The sequence below is a fragment of the Bos indicus x Bos taurus genome, chromosome 18 (assembly GCF_003369695.1).
Source record: "Bos indicus x Bos taurus breed Angus x Brahman F1 hybrid chromosome 18, Bos_hybrid_MaternalHap_v2.0, whole genome shotgun sequence".
In the NCBI taxonomy this organism is placed as follows: Eukaryota; Metazoa; Chordata; class Mammalia; order Artiodactyla; family Bovidae; genus Bos; species Bos indicus x Bos taurus.
In genome coordinates this window covers 15,890,711-15,909,773 of record NC_040093.1, presented here as the reverse complement: position 1 = coordinate 15,909,773, position 19,063 = coordinate 15,890,711, and the positions used below count along the sequence as shown (strand labels likewise).

Below are 19,063 nucleotides of genomic sequence, written 5' to 3'. Positions count from 1 at the left end.
CCCTCCTCTTTCACGGACCACATCTATGGGGAACCTGAGGCAGAGGTGAGGGGCTCCCCCTCTAGCTGCTTCTGCATCTCCGTGATGGCAGTGCAGAGGGGCCTAAGACTCTCTCAAATGTTTCCAGAAATAAATTAATACCAGGGTAGAATTCCTGGATGCTCCCTTTGGAGTGGGGAGGGCAGGACATGGGGGTATGAAGCTGGGAGTATCCTAGTCCCAAGCCCACGGGGGGTCCCCAGGCCTAGAGCAGGGGGGGGAAAAGAAGCCTCATAGCAGGGGATGGCCTGCTATGGGGCTGGAGTCCTGAGATGGAGTCTCTCTGATGGGTCCTCTGGTTAGGAGGCTATGGGCCGTGGCTATGCCTGGCGACTAGCCCAGTAGCGGTGGTAGGTGTCCTGGAAGAGGTCCCGGCAGGCGATCTGGGCACGGAGGCGGGCGCAGGCCAGGAAGGCCCCAGCCAGCTTTCGGTGCAGGGCGTAGGTCTCCTCGGGTGGTGGGCGAAGCCGGTGCCGCAGCAGCACAGGGATGAGGCCCTGCACGCGGCGGGCAGTGTCACCCGCCCCAAAGTCGTAGGGGCCCTGAGTGGCAAAGGGCTCCCCCAGGATCATCACAGCCTCCACGTGGGCATCTGAGAATGCCTAGGGATTGGGGAGACCAGAGGCACCCAGTGTGGACATATAGCCCTCTGCTCCCCCAGAGTCTCAAGTATAAACACAAGCCCTCAATTTCCCAGAGAATAACAGGCAGCCTCCGCTCCTTCCGGGACCCCTAAGAGACAAGAAGCCCCCCTCTACTCCCCAAAGAAAGCACCCTTCCTGTCCTCTCAGGGCCTCCAGTTGACACATAGCCTTCACTCTCTAGGACAGAGATGCAGCTTCTGTTCCTCAACCCCCTGCCCCACCAAATCCACAAGCAGCCAGCCCCCCACTCCCTCTCTAGAATAGATGAGTGGTACCCCCATTTACTCCTCCTCCCCAGAGCCCCAGTACAGAGAAGCGGTCCCCCTAGAGTCCCCCACTCATCCACAGTTCCCCCCAGTAGAGAGAAGCGCTTTTACTCTCCGCAAGGAGACACCAGCTCCAACTCTCCCCACCTTGGTCTCAAAGCCTGTGAGAAACTTGAGGTCTCTCGATTTCTGCAGGACCCGGTCTTTATCTCCATTGGCTGCAGCCATCACCACCTGGAAAGGCGGATATGGGCACAGAGTCAGAGGGGTTCAAGGGTGGGTTTGGAGACGGTAGCTGGAAGCCTGGCCCTGCCCAGATCCACTTCTGTTCTCCTCTGTCTAAGCCCTCTCACCTGGAAGCCTCTCCCTCTCCACCTTACCCCTGTCTGTGCCTCTCTCAAGACTGTTTCTGAGCCTGGGGGTTGGGGTGGTCAGGCGTTCCGCCCACTTGGCTGGGAAGGCAGAGGCTGCCTGGAAGCAGGACAGAGCAAAGCAGATGCCAAGTGATGCCCACGGGTCCAAACACTCAGTTGCTAAAGGGTGTGACCATGACCCAGAACTGCCTCTGAGGTTGCCATCTCTGGGATCACTTGGTTGATGTCTGGCTTCCATACTGGACTTGGAGCCCCAAGAGGGCAGGCATCCCAGTTGGGTATAGTCCCAAGTGGCACAGGGTCTGGCACTCATTCAGGAGGCCCTTGGTGAAAACCCTTGTTTAGTAAATCAGTGTTTGGAGCTAAGCAGCTCTCCAGCCATGTAGTGGGCAGGAGTTGAGGGCGTAGGGACAGACAGACAGAATCGGGAGCCAGCCTGCTTGGTCTCCATCCCAGCTCTGCCACTCACTGGCTGACTCTGGGAAAGTTGCTTTGCTTTGGGGGCCTCTGCTTTCTCATCTGTGAAGTGGGGATGCTGAAATTGTCTTCCTCATGGGGCTCTGGGAGGATGAAGGTGTATCTGTGGCATGCTTCACACGGTGTGTGTGTGCTCGGTTGTGTCCGACTGTTGGTGGCTCTATGGACTGTAGCCCTCCAGGGTCCAATGGCCATGGGATTTTCCTGGCAAGAATACTGGAGTGGGTTGCCATTTCCTCCTTCAAGGGATCTTCCTGACCCAGGGATTGAACCCACATCTACCCGTGTCTCCTGCATTGCAGGTGGATTCTTTACCACTGAGCCACCGGGGAAGTTGCCCACACGAAGGAAACACCATAAATATCATGAATTCCTATTACTACAGTAAGTGCCCTACATATGAATGAGTTCCTTTCTGAGAGCCCATTCCTAAGTTCAGTTTTGCTCCTAAGTCCAACAAAGTTAGCCTGGGTACCCCGTTAACACGATCAGTTATATACTGCTGCTTTTACGCTGGCTTCCGGACATTTTGGGCTTGAGAGAAAGATGGTGTACTACTGTACTCCGTACCGTACAGTATACAAAAGCATAGGCCCCTGTAGAGGATGCACAAGGTGACAACAGAGGTGACGGTTACGCCAGACACGTGAACTAACTTACGTGACCGGACATGTGAACACAGGTTCGCATCTTTGAAAGTTTGCAACTAGAGGTTTGTGTGTCGGGGACTTACTGTATTAAAAGGTGCATAGGAGGGTCCCTGTTTCCCAGAAGAGGAACCAGGCTCAGAGTGGGGAATGGCCCGGCGAGGAGGGGAAGGGGGATGAACCCTTCACCACCGGGTTGCCCCTTCTTGGGAGGAAGGGGGATACAAGATTAACTCTGGCAGTTCTGGTCTGTCCTGGCTCCCCCTGCCCCAGCCTGTCTGGCCATCTGTCACGCCTGCGGTCCTCGGGGGACCCGTGTGACAGGGCTTTTTTAAACTGGAAAAGGCTGGGGAGGAGGCAGGAGGGCCATGCTAAACAGGACTGTGGGGGTGGGGAGGGGATGTCCCAACTACCCAGAGAAGCCTCAGCTTTGCACCTCCAGAGTGGCCTGCAGAGAGAACCCCAGGGAGCCTGTGTGTCTGTGTTGCGGGGTGGGGTAACCAACTCTTTCCTGTCCCCATGCAAAGGTGACCCCCCCCACCCAACAAGGCCCAGCTCCTCAAGCCAGAGCCCTAGGCCTGTCTCTGACACCTCTCTTCTGCCAGCTCCCCCACCCCACCCCAGCCTCCTAGGGTTTAAGAAACCACTTGTTATTCAGGAGTTTCCTAATTCTGTGTCCCTCCCCTGCTCTGAACAAGCTGCAAAGCATGGCTTCAGAGATCCAGGGCCTTATTATTTATTTCTTAATGCCAGATATTGTATTTCTCCTTCTCTGCAAGCCTTAGTATCTGGCTTGAGGCTTGGCCCTTCAGAGACCCCAGGGCTGGGGAACACTCACCTCAATGTAATGGTCTGTGAATTCGGTCCCAAATTCCCGGCTTGCCCCGAAGTCCAGCAAGGTCACCTGGAATTGAGGGATGGTGAAAGTGACGCTGGGGGTCCACCAATGCTCCCCATTGTCTGTGGGAGTGCCAGGGCCCATCCCTCTGTCCCCCCCAACACACCCCCTCCTGCCCGAGTCCCTGACCAGCTGCCTCCCGGGACTCCTGGCTTCTGGTCTCCACACTTCAATCCATCCCACCATGAAGCTGAAGGGACCTGGCTTTTATTTTGGGGGTTCTAGTTGTTTTTATAATAACATGTTTTAGGCACAGAAGAAAAAGAAACATCCAGAGAATAAGAAAATACATGGAAAAGTGAAATCAACACTCACAAATCCTACTACCAATACACTCACAAATATACTGCCAATCAAAGTGGGTCCTGATTCTACCTCCCCCAGTCCCTACCCTCTCTTTCAGGGTCACTACTTTCCTGAAATATTATTGTTTCCTGAAATTCCCATGCGTGCACTGCTACATGTTCTACATATATGTGGACCCATGAACAATACATAGTCATGTTTTGTGTATTTTAAAACTTCACATACATGGCATTTAGGATAGTTATTCTGCAAATTCTTTGTGTTCAATGTGGTTTTGCAATTCATCCCCACTGCTCTAGCTCTTTCATTCATTTTTTCTCTGCCCAGTTAAGATCCTGTTGGGTGAATATATCACATTTATCTGCTTGATGGGCACTGTGGTTATTTTGGGGTTTTGCTAGGGAATGAACACATGTGTAAGTTTCTCTGTAACAGTGGAGTTCAAACTATTGATCACAACCCACAGTAAGAAAATGCAGATTCAAAAACGAGGGGACATAAGGATATGCATGGCTGATCCATTGTGCTCCACAGCAAAACGGACACATCAGCGTAAAGCAACTATTGTTGTTTAGTCGCTAAGTTGTGTCCGACTCTTGCGACCCCATGGACTGGAGCCTGCCAGGCTCTTCTGTCCATAGGATTTTTCCAGGCAAGAATACTACAGTGGGTTGCCAATTCCTCCTCCAGGGGATCTTCTGAAACCCAGGGATGGAACCCACGTCTCCTGCATTGGCAGGCGGACTCTTTACTATTGACCCACCAGGGAAGCTCTATACTCCAAAAAAAAAAAAAAAAAAGTAGATTATTCTGGGCTCCAGTGCGAATGCACACATAAATATAAACATCAAACACAAGTGTCCCGAAACAATATGATCCCTCCCACTGGCAACATAGTCTATGCCTTTAAAATAAAACAGCTTCTGAGACCCAGCGAATTGATGTCAGGACTCAGATCACCGCCCTCCACCCCCACCCTGGCCCCCAAGTTGGGAAAACTGCCCTCCCTGCCGTGGGAGCCTTGGAGGGATGCAGGCGTCTGTGCCCTTGGGGAAGAAGGTGGCAAGGGACAGAGGCTGGATGCAGTGGGGCCCTGTTGCCCTCAGCACATGGCTCACTTGACCCTGAGGCTGCTGGAAGCTGTGGAAGGGACTTGGGCTTTAGAAGGACTCCTCCGGGGACGGAATGGCACAGACCACGGTGGAAAGCTACTGAGCAACCATGCATGCCGAGAGCCTTTCAGTGCAAACTGTCACTCCCAGGCCTTTGGATTACCTGTGTCTTTTACCAGGAAAGCTCTTTATTCCCTGCTCCTTAAATGGCTGTGCCTCTCCTGTCTTTCTGGTTTCAGCTTCCTTGGCCCCACTCACCCCAGGCAGGGTTAGCCACTTTCCCTGGCTTCCCACCAACCCCTGAGCTTCCCCCATCACTTGACCCCTCTGTGGCCTGTGCTTCCCTACCAAGGTGCTAACTGCAGGTCACATTGTCTGGTGATGGGGCCTGTGTTGGGTGAGGAACTCTGGGAAGGCAAGGGTCGGAGTTATCTTGGCATCACTGTCAAGAGGCAGTAGTTGTTAATACTTGGGATGTTCTAAGTGAATGACAGGTGAGGTAATGACTCTTCTCCATTGCCACTGCCTAGCCAGAGATTTCCCAGCATCCCTTGCACCTAGATGAGTCATGTGTCCAGTTCCTATCAATGGAATGGTGAAGAGAATGATGGGTCATTTCTGGCCAAAGCAGTTAGGCAGGAGGTTACCTTTTCAACCTCTCTTTCCCCTTGCACTGGAAGGAGAGCCTTTCAAGGCCTGGGGTGTGTGTGGGGAGGGGGGAGGTGGCACACTCACAAAAGGGAAGGAGCCTGGGTCCCTGAATCACTGCATGGAGGAGGCCGCTCCAGCCTGCTACAACAGCTATTGGAGCTATTGTGCTGAGCTACTGACATAGTGGGAAATATCTGTTACAGCACCTGACGCACCCTGACACGTCACAAGGAACCCACCTGGTGGCTGGAAGCATCATACAGGAAGTTGGCCCAGTTGGGATCTGTCTGCATGAATCGGAACTCAAACAGCTCCCGAAGACAAAGCCTCAGGAGCTGGAAGCAGATCTGGGGTGGGGAGAAGGAGTAACAGAAATCTCAGAGTCATGTGCCCCCTGTAAAGCCCTCTGAAGCCTGGAGGGGGACCATGGGTCTGACCTGCCCCGCCCAGCCAGCCCTGCCCCAGGGCAGCACCCTTCTGACTGTCCAATGAGTCCATGTACCTGGTTCCGGATGTCCTGGCTCAAGCCCTGGCATTGGTCCAGGGGGACCCCTCCAGCCAGCTCCATGCCCAGCACCCGCGTCGTGCACAGCTCCTGAATCACCGCCGGCACCCGAAAGAAGGGGTCATCTGCCAACAGCTGCCTGGGGCAGATGGGAGGGTAGGGGTGGGGACCTCACTCTTCAGGCCCCTGTGGCCCTGGCTTGAGCCCTCCCCCTCCTCTGAGAAGTCTTCCATGGGAAAGTCTGTGTCTCATCTTCTCTCCTGCCCTCTTCTTTCCTCTCTGCCCTGAGTGATGGCCAATACCTGGCTGGACTGACACCCATTCAGACACTTCCTTCATTGACTCATGCATTCATTCAACAAATATCTCTGTGCCTGCTCCTAAGTGCAGCTGGAGACCCAGGGACCACTTCCCTACTGGAAACACTTCTCTGACTTCTGGTCACCCCAGGATGAGCTCAGTGTGTTAAACTCAATGAGCATTACTTTCTCATCAACTTATTAATTCATCTATCTGAAAAATAGTCACTGATATACAAATCTCTGAGTCCACAGTGATACTCGTTGGCCACTCCTTGGAGTCATTATGCTGAACACTGACTAATAAAGGGCGCTCTTGGCGTCCATCCCTGTGTTGGATGATGCTGGGTGACAGAGCAGTAACAGGAGCCCCAGGCATGCCCCGCTGCCCCGCCATCAGTCACAGAAGACCACATTCTAACAAACAGACCAACAGTAGATTGAGATAAGCATGTTACTGTGAGATATGGGAGGCAAAGAATATGAGAAAGGCCTCTGGTTGGGGACCTGTAGGAAGGCATTGGGGATGGGGGTGGGGGGACAGGGAGCTGGGGAAATGACGTGGGTTTTATCCTAAGAGCACTGGGAAATTCTGGGAGGGGGTGGTCTCCCCAGACCCCACACAGGAGTGCTCTGGCCCAGCCCACTTGACACTCTCTATCTCCAGGTCCTACTTTGCTATGCTGTGCTTAGTCACTCAGTTATGTCTGACTCTTTGTGACCCCATGGACTGTAACCCTCTAGGCTCCTCTGTCCATGGGGATTCTCCAGGCAAGTATACTGGAGTGGGTTGCCAGGCCCTCCTCCAGAGGATCTTCCCAACCCAGGAATCTAACCAGGTCTCCCGCATTGACATTCTGCTTTGGGGGATGGTATTTTTGTGCTTGTTGATTAAATCTCTGATGTTTGAACTGCTCCTCATGGGCCAGGCTTCTGCTGAGCATTTAGTCAGCACAATAACTCCCTCTTTTAAAAAAATACTTATTTGGTTGTGCTGGGTCTTAGTTCCAGCACATAGAACCTTTTAGCTGTGGCCTGTGAACTCTTAGATGTGGTCTGTGGGATCTAGTTTCCTGACCAGGGATCGAACCCTAGGTCCCCTACATTGGAAGCAGGGAGTCTTGGCCACTGGACCACCAGGGAAGTCCCAGCACAATTCCCCTTTATCCTCACTTTCTCTGAGGATGCTCTCTTGAGGTCACCATGCAGATTAAAGCTACCCAGTCCATTAAGGGCTGACCCAGGACTGAATCCTGACTGGATCCCACATCTGAGCCCAGGCCCCTAACCACTGCCTTCTATTGCCTTCATATCTACAGAGCTGGGCTCAGTAAACATGTGGGCCATGCTTCGCACTGTGGAGGGTCTCACTGAGATGTAATTAATTGCAGTTTATCACGATGCTCTAAGATACAACCACTGTTCCACGGAGCTGAAGTTCACTCCTTTTCAATGCTGCGTGATACTGTGTTGATGAATATACCATAATTTATTCACCCTGCTGGATAAGTCTGATAGATTTGGGTTGTTTCCAATTTGGGGCTATGAGTGTTCGGAGTATTCTGGAAAAGTCTGATGGTGCGTACTGGCATACGTGTCCCTAGAGTATTTAGCCAGGAGGGCAACTCTTGGGTTAGATATGGATCCTAAGCCTTGATGATGCCAAACCATTCTCCAAAACGCTTCTATCCATTGTTCCTCCTGCCCACAGAGTATAAGGGATGACCTGGAGCCCCCAGCTCTTTTGTTTTTAAGTTTATTTTTTGGCCACGATGTGAGGCACATGGGATCTTAGTTCCCTGACCGGGAATTGAACCTGTGCCCCTGCATTGTAAGGGCAGAATCTTAGGGACTGGATCACCAGGGAAGTCCCTGGAGCCCCCAACTCTTGATAGCTTCATCTCTGTTAGTCCAGTGGGTGTGACTGAGTGCCTGCTGACAAGTCTGTCTCCTGCATCGGACTACAGGGGTTCAGGGTCCCATTTGACCGATGAGAAAGTAGAGACATTTAGAGAGAGGAATTTAGAATGCTCACAGAGGACACAGGGTGTGAATGAAGTAATGAGTGAAGGGCTGGATGGATGATCAAATGAATGAACAGAGAAGCAGTCTGCCAGCCCCACCGCAGGGCTCCAGCTACCCTCTCGGCCCGTGAAGGAATCTGGAGGGTAGAAGGGGGCCTCTAGGAGCCTGCGTGTATGTGTTAGTCACTCAGTCGTGTCCAACCCTTCCCGACCCCATGGACTGTGGCCCGCCAGGCTCTTCTGTCCTTGGGATTTCCCAGGCAAGAATACTGGAGTGGGTAGCTATTCCCTTTTCCAGGGGATCTTCCCCACACCAAGGGATTGAACCCGGGTCTCCTGCATTGCAGGCAGATTCTTTACTGCCTGAACTACCAGGAAAGCCTGCCCAGGGGCCTATAGGGGCGTCAGCTCACCTGAAGTTCTGGGCACAGGCCGCCTCACGACGATAGTCACACTCCCATGCCAGCTCCCGCTGCAAGGCCTGCAGGCTCTGCTCAGCAAACAGGCCTGGGGGTGGGAAGTAGGGGCGGGGGGCGGGGAGGGTGCAGCCATGTCAGGCAGGGAAGGCCACAGACTGCCTCCTGCCCCCTGCCTGACCCCTCAGGCTCCCACTCAGGGACATCTTCTGCTGCCAGTCGTGTCTGTCACTCTGTCTCCCCAGCCCTCATCCCTTCTGCTCCATGTCTTTCACCCACACGCTCTGGGCACACACTCCCCTCAGCCCTTCACACAGCTGCAGGCTCTGTGGAAGCCTCTTGGCTGGGGTCTCTTTCTTGGGCACGCACACTGGTCCTTAGGCCCTTTTCACAGTCACATCTGCCACCTATTCTCTGTCCCTTTTTTGGCCACACTGCACACACCATGGCATGTGGGATCTTAGTTCCCTGACCAGGGATTGAACCTGTGCCCCCTGCAGTGGAAGCGCACAGTCTTAACCACTGGACGGCCAGGGAAGTCCCCCTCTGTCCCTATTTCTTGCTCCCTTATGCTGCTTCCAGTGTCTCTGAAGCTTCCTTCTGGGCCTGACTCTCATTCTCACTCTCCCCCCACCCTCTCTCTCTCTCTCTCTCTCTCACAAACACACACACAGACACACACACTCTGCTCCATCTCCCTCAGGCGCTCTCTCACATACTGTAACACACTCGTGAGGTCCCACTGACACCCCCTCCTGTTTCTGTGGCTCGTTCTCAGGCCTCCTGTCCCGCTCTGCACATCCCGTGTGTCTGTTTCTGGATTTCTGTCTGGGCTTCTGTCTCTCAGGATCTCTGTCAGCACGTCTAAGCCTGACTTTGTCACATGCCTATACCCTGGGTTCTCCCCACCTTGGTGTCCCTTCTGTTTCAAACACCCAGACTTGGGTGCTCACTCGGGCTCACACACGTGAAACACCCTGCCATGAGCTGCTGGCCAGCCCCTGCTGCGTCCAGCCCCCCCCTCCACTTTATCTCTTCAGGGTGCCACCCACCACAGTTGGGGTTGGGGTGAGGGGGGTACTGCGTGCCTCACCCTCCGGCAGGGCCACGCTCATCTTGAGCACCGCCAGCAGGTTCTGGACATCACTCTGGATGCTCTGGGCAACGCCTGGGTACTGGGAGGGGAGGAGGGAGGGGGGATTGCAGTCCCCCTGGGGTGGCCACCCCTGGGGTGGCCAGGTGCCCCCCTCAACTCCCACCCTGCTTCCCCTCTCACCTGGATCTTCACGGCCACCTCTGTGCCGTCCCTCAGCACGCCCTGGTGCACCTGCCCAATGGAGGCAGCTGCAAAGGGCACCTCCTCCAGAGAGGCCACCTTGGCCTGCCAGTCCCCGCCGAGCTCCTCTTCGAGAACTCTCTGGAGAGAGTGGTCATGACACTTGTCATCATCGTTTCAGGCAGCTGGGTCCACGCCCTGTGCTGAGCGCTTCACAGGTCAATAACCCCACTCGCCACATGCAAGGCCTTGGGCCAAGCTCTTGGCTGCTACCCCACTTTACAGATGGGGAAACTGAGGCTCAGAGAGAGACCTCCTGGCCCAAGGTGATGAGCCAGGCGCTGACAGACTGGAAGGCCCATACTCCTGAGGCTGTGCAGGCTGCTGTGGGGAATGCTATTAGGTATAGTTAATCTGCCTACAACGTGGGAGACCCAGGTTTGATCAGTGGGTCAGGAAGATCCCCTGGAGAAGGGAATGGCAACCCACTCCAGTATTCTTGCCTGGAGAATTCCATGGACAGAGGAACCTGGCCAGCTACAATCTATGGGGTCACACAAGTCGGATACAACTGAGCAACTAACACTTCTTCATTTCAAGATTGATAATTGTCCTCCATTATACCCATATATCCATATATTGTATTATTAACTCTACAGTTAACATGATAAAAAAGAGCTAAAATTACAGAGCTCTTCCTGTGGGCTGGGCCCTGCGCAGAGTGGCTCAGAGGCGGGCAGGGTCATATGGAGAGAGAGAGAACAACACTCAGAAGGCAGGTGGCTGGATCCTGGGCTCCACACCCTTGCCCCAGTGATTAGAACAGCTCATGTCCTGGGCAGTTACTCAGTGTCAGGCACCGTGCCAACCTATTTACAGACACGCTCTCCTTTAATTAAAAAGCGGTAATAAGAACGGCTAACATTTGCATGTCACTCGTGGTGTGTCAGGCGCCCTTTCAGGTGCTCTGCACACACTGGTTTCTGTAACCCCAAGATGTGGGTGTTGTTAGAACTACCACCAATCATAGATGAGGTCACTGAAGCAGAAAGGGCAGGCCATGTGTCTAACCGCACAGGTAGCAAGTGGCAGAGCTGGGGTTTGAACTCCCAAAGTCTGGCCTCTGACCACAGTGCTTCACAGCCTCTTTCACAGCCCAGACAGAGCCCTGAGCCTGCCAGGAACTGGACGAAGAGCCCTGTGCTTTTTTCTCACTGACTCATCACCACCATTCTCCGAGATGTGGGCTTTAGTGATTCCTGTTTAACGAATGGGAACACTGAGTCAGACAGGGAGCCGAGCCATGAAGCCAGGAGGGCCAGGCAGGTGGGGCAGGCCTCCTTCACCAGCCTTTCCCGCTCGGAGCACTCACCAGCATCTGCCAGCGTGGCATGAAGTCGGCGCTCTGGCGGACCCGCTCGAAGATGCGCTGCAGCTGGGGGCTGATGAAGCTGTTGTCTTGGGAGATAGCGAGAAGCCAGTGAGAGGGGAGGCTACGAGGGGCCCTGTGGGAGTATCTGAAGCCGGGGCTTGGTGGTAGGTGGGGTGGGGTGAGGCTGAGGTCAGGGGTCAGGAGTCAAGAGTCATCATGCTGCTGTACCCTGGATGCTGAGCATTTGGCCAACCTTGAGGGCAGCCCCCCGAACTGTACACAAGGTCTGCACGATCCTCTCAGCGTTGGCCTCCGACAGGAAAAGGCTGGAGCCTGGCTGGGAGCCTCCCTCTGGGGTGGAGAGAATCATCGTTAGTACGGCAACCACAAAAAAGATCATTATGACACCACCGCACAGACACCAGAATGGCTAAAACAAAGACGACAATACCAAGTGTTGGCAAAGATGTGGAACGCTGGAACGCCAGCGCTGCTGCTGACCGTGCCACGGCCCAGGCCCTTTGGGAAACAGCTGGGAAGTTTCCACTGAAGCATACAACTGTACCCGATTTCTCTCTGAGGTATATCCCCAAGGGAAATGCATAAATGTGTCCACCAACAGATGCCCAAGAAGGTTCACGGCAACACTGTTACAACAGTCTCAAAATGGAAACAACCCAAAGGACCATCAATAGAACCAACAAAGGGACTGTGGAAGAGCCACGGGGTGATGAGAACAGCGTTGAACAACCTATGACAGCTTACAGTAACACAGACACACCTCTTAAACAGAATGCTGAGCGGAACAAGCCAGACACATGCCATGAAACACTGTCTGATGATACGGGTATAAGGAGCAAAAACAGACACAACTAATCTCGAGGGTCAGAAGCCAAGACAGTGGGGACCCCTGATGTGGGGAGGACATGCCAGAATGGGTACAGAAGAGCTTCTGGAGAACCAGGGCAGCAATTCTCCAACTGTGGTCTGGGGGCCCTGAGACCCTCTAGGAGAGTCTGTGAGAACAGAACTTTCATAATTATATCAATACATTATTTTCCCTTTTTTACCCTTATTAGCCTATAAATGTTCAGTGGCGTTTTCCGGAAGTTCTGTGACTTGTGATGCTGTAATTGCTCTGATGACAGATGGAGTGAGTGTGTATATTCTTGTTTACAACATTTTTCAGTTTTTAAATTTCAATTTTTTTTTTTTGGCAAAACTGCGCCAAAAAAAAAATGGGATCTTAGTTCACCAACCAGGAATTGAACCCAGGCCATCGGTGGTGAAAGCACAGAGTCTCAACCACTGGACTACCAGGGAATCGTCCCAAATTTTTCAGTTTTAATCTCCAATACAGCACATATAGTAAATATAAACAAGTTCTTGGGGTTCTCATTCTGTTTTTTAATGGTTTTATTGAGATGTAATTCACACATGATATAATATACCCATTTAAAGCACACAGTTCAGGGACTTCTAGCATTTTCAGTTGTGCAACTATCGCCACGATCAATTACAGAACATTTTCCTCACCCCCAAAAGGGCACCCATACCTATTAGCAGTTGTTTAGCCACTAAGTTGTGTCTGACTCTTTTATGATCCCATGGACTGTAGCCTGCCAGGCTCCTCTGTCCATGGGATTTTCCAGGCAAGAATACTGGAGTGGGGTGCCATTTCCTTCTCCAGGGTGTCTTCCCAGGGATCGAACCCGTGGCTCTTGCATTGGCAGGTGGATTCTTTACCACTGGGCCACCAGGGAAGCCTGTGAGCAGTTACCCCCTCCCATTTCCCTCACCCACCTGCCCTTGAGCCCCTGGAAACCACTAATCTACTTTCTATCTCTGTAGATTTCCCTCCTCTGGACATTTTAGATAAATGGAATCATAAAATATATGGCCTTTTGTGTCTGGCTTCTTTCACTCAGGATAGTATTTCAAGATTCAACCACACAATAGCATGGATCAGTCCTTCATTCCTTTTCATGGCTGAATAAAATCCCATTGTATAGATATAACACATTTGGTCTATCCATTCCTCAGTTTTAAAGATATAAATGGATCTTAAGATTAAAAAGTTTGAGAACTGCTTGTTTTAGGGTTTTTTGATATGGGTGCACAGATGCGTCCACTTTGTGAAAACGACCCATGCTGTACAATTAGATGTGTGTGGTTCTATATGCAAATTCTATATTCAATAAAGTGTTTATTAAGCTTTTATTTATTTTCATAACAGTTATTGAGCTATTTATTGAGGGCTCACCTTGTGCTAGGCAGAATTTTAAGTGTTTCTATGGATTCTTTGGCTGAATCTCTACCATCACCCCAGGAAGTAAGAAAAACCAATGCCTTAAATTTCAAGGTGAGGAAGCCAGAGATTCAGAAAGGTGCCTTGCCTGGCTCTAGGTCACACAGCACAGAAGTGGCAAAAAAGGGTGTAAATTCAGTCTGGCCTTACCTTAAAGCCAGACCGTTCCTCCACCTACTGCCAACTTTTTGCTTTGAAAAAGATCCAAACAGACAGAAAGGATGCATTCATCCTGTGAATACCTACACACCTGATTCAAAGTTTTGACATGCTCCTTCACCCACTTTAACTGTACCCAGACACTGACCATTATTTTTGCTGACTGATCTGCAGCACTCAACCTGTGCTAAGAAGAAGAATGATCCCCTACACAATCACAATGCCAAAATCACATCCAAGAAAATTAACACTGGGACTGCCCTGATGGTCCAGTGGCTAAGACTCCATGCTTCCAATGCAGGGGACGTGGGTTCGATCCCTGGTCAGGGAAGTTCCACATGCCACGTGGCCAAAAAATACAAAATTAAAATAATAGCAGAGTTAATAAATTTGACATTAAAAAAAAAGAAAATTAACACTAATTCTCAACTATCTACCATCCAGTCATATTCTGACTTTCCCGTTTGTCCCCCAAAGTCTTTTATAGTCTTTTTTTTTCAAACATTCAATCATGGCTCACACATTCCCTTTGTCGATTATTATCTCTCTAGTCTCTTTTTCATTTAGAATATCCACCCCTGTTTTTGTTTCAAGACACTGACATGCTGGGGAATCGTACCCACAAATGCTGATCTCTACACTGCCCATCCATCTCGATTGGCCACAGACCCTCAGCAGCTCTCCTATTTTTGTACTTCCTCTGCTGCTTACAGTTAGGAACTGCACTGTGGAGGGCTTACATTTTTTCCCCCATGACCTGCTTCTACCCATCACCACCCTGACAGCAGCTTCACCTGCTCTGAGCACTCCACCATGACCCAAAGAGGTGGATATGTCATTGTTGGCTCCATTCTCTGTATGAGGAAACTGGGGCTCAGAGAGGTGAAACCACTTGTCCCAGGACACACAGCAAGGCCAGGGTGTGGACCCAGGCACGTGGCTCACTTACCTGACTGTACACCTCCTCCGAGCAGGGACTTCTTGGCCACCTCAGCCAGTGCTCCCAGCCCCAAGCTCACAGCCAGTCCTGGGGAAGGGAGAGGGGGACCTGAGTGCTCACTTGCCCTGGGGTGATCTCCTTCCCCACCCCCTCATCACCTCCCTGACCCTCTTTCCTGTCTCCCTCTATGTACCCCTGTCTCCCATCTCTTTGTAGTCAACTCTCTGCATCCCTCTGTCTCTACATCAGTCTCTTACTCACTGTCTCCCTGCTTGAGGTTCCCATGGAGGTGAAGCTACCTCTGTTTCCAACCCTCTCTCCTTGTCTCTGTCTCCCAGGTCAGTGTTTTTCACCCCTGGCTGCACCCAGAATCACGTGAGGAGCTTTTGTAAATACGATGCCCAGGCCCCACCACTGAGGTTCTGGTTATACTGGCCTGAGACGAGCCCTCGGCATGTGGAATCTTAGTTTCCCGACCAGGGGTCGAACGCAAGTCCCCTGCGTTGGATTCTTAACCACTGGACCACCAGGGAAGTCACTAGCCCTATTTTTTTTTTAGATTTTTTGATGTGGACCAGTTTTAAAGTCTTGAATTTGTTACAATATTGCTCCTGTTTTATGTTTCAGGATTTTTTGCCACAAGGCATGTGCGATCTTAGCTCACCGACCAGGGACTGAACCCAAACTTTCTGCATTGGAAGGCAAGGTGCTAACCACTGGATCGCTAGGGAAGTCCCTCAGAATTCTTTTTCTTTTAGGCATCCATCCCAGATGACTCCAGTGTACAGCCAAGAGTAAGAAGGCCTGGAAACGATCCCCTTCTCCCCGCAGGTCGCTCTGTCTTCCTATGACTCCTGTTTCTCTTCTTCATGCGCACCTGTCCTTTTCTAAGTCAGCTTTTTCTCCATCTTTGCCCTTCCCTCCACCCAGTATGTCTGTCTAGGCCTCCTCTCAGTTCCTCCTTTTGATGTTATCTCTCCAGCTCTGATTTCCTCTGCCTTCTCTGTCTCCTTGTCCTTAAAGACATCTTAAGTCACTCTGCCTCTTGTATTCTCATCATTTCCATAAATAATCATAGTTTGAATTTTCTGAGCACTTTCCCATTGCCAAAAACCATTCCCAGTGCCTTTTATGTACTGACTCATTTGGTCCTCACACCCTCATGAGAGAAATTTTATAGAAACACTTCCATTCTACAGAAAAGGAAATCGAGGCTCAGAGAAGTAACTTATCCAGACTCACAAAGTGAGGATGCATAAGAATCACCCCCTTGAACCCCGGGCAGCCTGGTGCCAAAGCTCTAAGCAGTGCATTTGACTCCTTTACACTGTGAATCAGTATCTTTAAAACTTGAACCATGATTCACAGTCAAGAAGACATTTGCATTATAACCGATAGAGACCAGTGATACATAATGTTTCATGAAACGAGACTTCTCCCTGACTCTACATCTGCACTCATATTTTCCATTCTTCTTTTAAATGCTGGTTGCAACCTACTAAATTATTTCATGCAGGTTGTGACCTGAAGTCTGAATAATCCTGGTGCAGGACCCAGGGTTTAGTCCTGTTTACCTCCCTTAGCCTCCACTTCCTCTATAGAATGGAAACAAACACTCACTGATTCACTGCAGAGATCACGTGTAAGGGGCCCTGCACATTCCAGGTTCTCAATAAACATAACATTCTTCTCTATTTCTCTTGGTTTTACAGACCTTTGCCTTCATTCTCTTTCCATCTCTCCCTCCTCTCTCTCTGATTCACTCTCTCCCTTGCTTCATTCTGTAAATGTCACCTCTTCTGATCTAGGTCACAGTCTCCCATAGTCACACCTACCCCCAAAGTTGGCCAAGCGGCTGATGCGGGAGGCGGGTACCTTGCGTTCTCGAGAACGGTCACTCAGCTGGGAAGTGGGAAGTGGGGAGAAGGTCTGAGCGGGAAAAGATGGACAGAGCACCCAGGCAGTCCGACCAACCTGCCACCACACCCTTCCCCAAGCTCCGGAGGGCAGCTGCCTTCATGGGGGTGTTGCTGAGTGGTATGCAATGATACCTGAGGCCGGGGCGTCTTCCTGATCCGGGCCTCCCGGGCCTTGCGAATGTCCTCCTCACCCAGGCCTCTGCCAGGCCCATCGTGATGAAGTTTTTGGGCCCCAAAATCCCCACATGGCCCCTGCAAGAGATGTGAACACTGGTAAGGAGTGGAGGATATGGTATCTGCCCGGCTCTTTTAGACCCCTCCCTGTTCTTTGGCCCTCTGAAGTCTCCTTCAGCCTCTTCCCCTTGGAAACCCCTCCCCAGCCTCTTACCCAGCAGCGGGGCCCCGGCCCCAGGGCCCCACAAGGCCGACCAATAGTCCGGCCCAGCTGTCCACAGGTCGCACGCAGTAGGCCCCCCACCTCCTGCCACATTGTCTGGGGGAGAAGAGGAGGGTATGGGTAGGAGTTGTGGGACTGATCTCTTCTTTGCCTCACGTTCCTCCCTGTCTACCCTAAGGCTCCCACCCGCCAAAGACTTCCTTCCCTGTTAATAGGCCCCCCAGTTTCTCCTGGTTCCCTCTCTCATTGCTAAGAACCCATGGCTCTTCCCGCGCACCTTTCCAAACCACTTTCCCCAGTCCCATCTCCGCCGTTGCTAGGGTCCTCCCCGTTGCTAGACACCCACAGATCCTCCAGGGCTACCTCTCCACTGCTCTGAGTACCCCCCTCGTAGCTAGGCACCGCCTTCCTCTCTGTTGCTAGGCACCCACAATTCCTTCAGTCTTCCCCCCATCCCGTTACTGGGCACCTCCCCTGGTTGCTAAGCACCCACTCCCTGGCTCGGGGTCAGCTACGCGCCGGGGGCCTCTTGCGCTTCCGGGAGTCTCCTCACGCCCGCCCCGTCCGGTCAGCTAGCCAATGACAGAGGAGCAGGTCACTGACTGGCACAAAATACGCCCCGCTGTGCGTGACGGGGCGGGGCCTAAGGGTGGTTAGGGGCACTACCGGAGCGCACACGTGCCATTTTATGCCCTTCCACTCACCTCGGAGAAACTTGTACGCAGCAGACCTTTCAGTTTCCTATACGTCTTTTTTTGCAAACTTTCCTCTCCTGTAGAAACTCACTGCTCCGTTGCGTGAACATTTTGTCAACCTCTTATTTGTACTCCTAGTAGGTTCATCGCATCTCTCCTTTGAACACATACGTCCCCAGCAAACATTTCCCTTGCACATGGAGCCCCTCCACTTTGCAAGTTCACCCTCTGTTTCAAATAGCCATATCCTGCTACCCGCTCCCCCCGCCCCATGTGAAAACTCCCTCACAACCAGCCCTTTGCACACTGGGCCCCCGTTGCCCATACACCCTGCTCTCTCGGCTCCCCACCCACCTGCAGGATGGTGTGAGTGGGAGTCCTTTGTTTCCTGTAGGCCTGACATTTCCCAGAACACACTCAGCCAAGATTCCCTGTGCTGACTCAGGAGCCCTGGCATCCCAGAAAACCAGCTCCCAGCCCATCTGGGTGTGTGTGTTGTTGATGGGGGAAGGAGGACAGGCTTAAAGCATGCTCCCCCCACAATAGGCTGACTCACCCCTCTTCTCACAGTCTGGAATAGAAGCAGCTGGCTGGGGCATCTCTCCTACCACTTGAAGAAGGGATATGACACTGCACAGAACAGCCTCCCCCTCAACCCTGTCTATCCCACTTGGTCAGGAATCAGACCTCCCTATCTCTGTCCCTGTACTATTCAACCTCAGAAGAGCCTTACACTTTTCTGAATTTCAGCTTCCCAGCCTGTATGATGCACTAGGGGGACCCTACTATGACTTCTCATTGGTCTGTAAAAAGATGACTCATTTTAGAGCCCTGGGTCTGTGCCTAACACCCCTTTCCAGGTGACTCAGTTTCAAGACAGAAACTACCCCCTGTACTGTACCAGACACAAGGGTCTGACTCAGGAGCTAGGTGGCAGCTCACTCCAAGGGGCAAAATACATAAAAAGAACCTGTGACAATAACTCATCCTACAAAGCTGTGACTGATGGTACCAAGCTGGGTACTACATACCTCACGTACATGAGATCATATCAGCTAGCCTGGTGACTACAAGCAAAGGCTACAGTCTGGCAGAGCTCTGAACCTCTGTGTCCCCATTTGTAAAGTGGGCTCATGGCATTCTCTCTTACTCAGGGTTAGTGAGAGAGAAATGCAGTGAAATCGTGTCTGTAAAGAGCTTGGCACAGAGCCAGTACAGAACAAGAGCTCTATACATGAGAGAAATTTCTTATAGAAAAACCATTCTTTTCAAAATTTCTGTGAAGTGCTTACCATATGCTTTTCTAGGCTCTGGGGACATAGCAAGAAACAATACAGAC

General features: G+C 51.8%; 1 protein-coding gene across 5 annotated transcripts; it reads right to left on the bottom strand.

The window, feature by feature from the left end:
* Positions 1 to 146: 146 nt before the first annotated feature.
* On the bottom strand, positions 147 to 17,602 carry COQ8B (coenzyme Q8B). 5 transcript variants are annotated; one of them, XM_027515775.1, is made up of 15 exons: positions 17,523 to 17,602; positions 17,021 to 17,125; positions 16,765 to 16,884; positions 16,549 to 16,615; positions 14,723 to 14,800; positions 11,535 to 11,657; positions 11,307 to 11,392; positions 9,935 to 10,075; positions 9,752 to 9,833; positions 8,656 to 8,749; positions 5,917 to 6,058; positions 5,654 to 5,761; positions 3,286 to 3,351; positions 1,097 to 1,183; positions 147 to 641 (listed from the first exon to the last, which is right to left on the bottom strand). In XM_027515775.1, the coding sequence occupies exons 2-15, from the start codon at positions 17,120 to 17,122 to the stop codon at positions 360 to 362; spliced, it is 1,578 nt and encodes a 525-aa protein (XP_027371576.1). In that variant the 5' UTR covers positions 17,123 to 17,125; positions 17,523 to 17,602; the 3' UTR covers positions 147 to 359. The 5 variants fall into 5 exon arrangements, with proteins under 5 accessions (XP_027371576.1, XP_027371577.1, XP_027371574.1 ...); XM_027515776.1 differs by having other exon boundaries at positions 17,499 to 17,581; XM_027515773.1 differs by having other exon boundaries at positions 17,307 to 17,562.
* Between the last annotated feature and the right edge of the window lie 1,461 nt (positions 17,603 to 19,063).

Bases quoted from the DNA above. Each gene is read 5' to 3' on its own strand.
- COQ8B (XM_027515775.1), bottom strand. From the start codon at position 17,122: ATGTGGCAGGAGGTGGGGGGCCTACTGCGTGCGACCTGTGGACAGCTG. The intron at 5,762-5,916 runs GTACATGGACTC...TCCCCACCCCAG, and splicing joins GCCAGGACATCCGGAACCAG to ATCTGCTTCCAGCTCCTGAG. The intron at 642-1,096 runs GTGGGGAGAGTT...CCCAATCCCTAG, and splicing joins TCACAGGCTTTGAGACCAAG to GCATTCTCAGATGCCCACGT.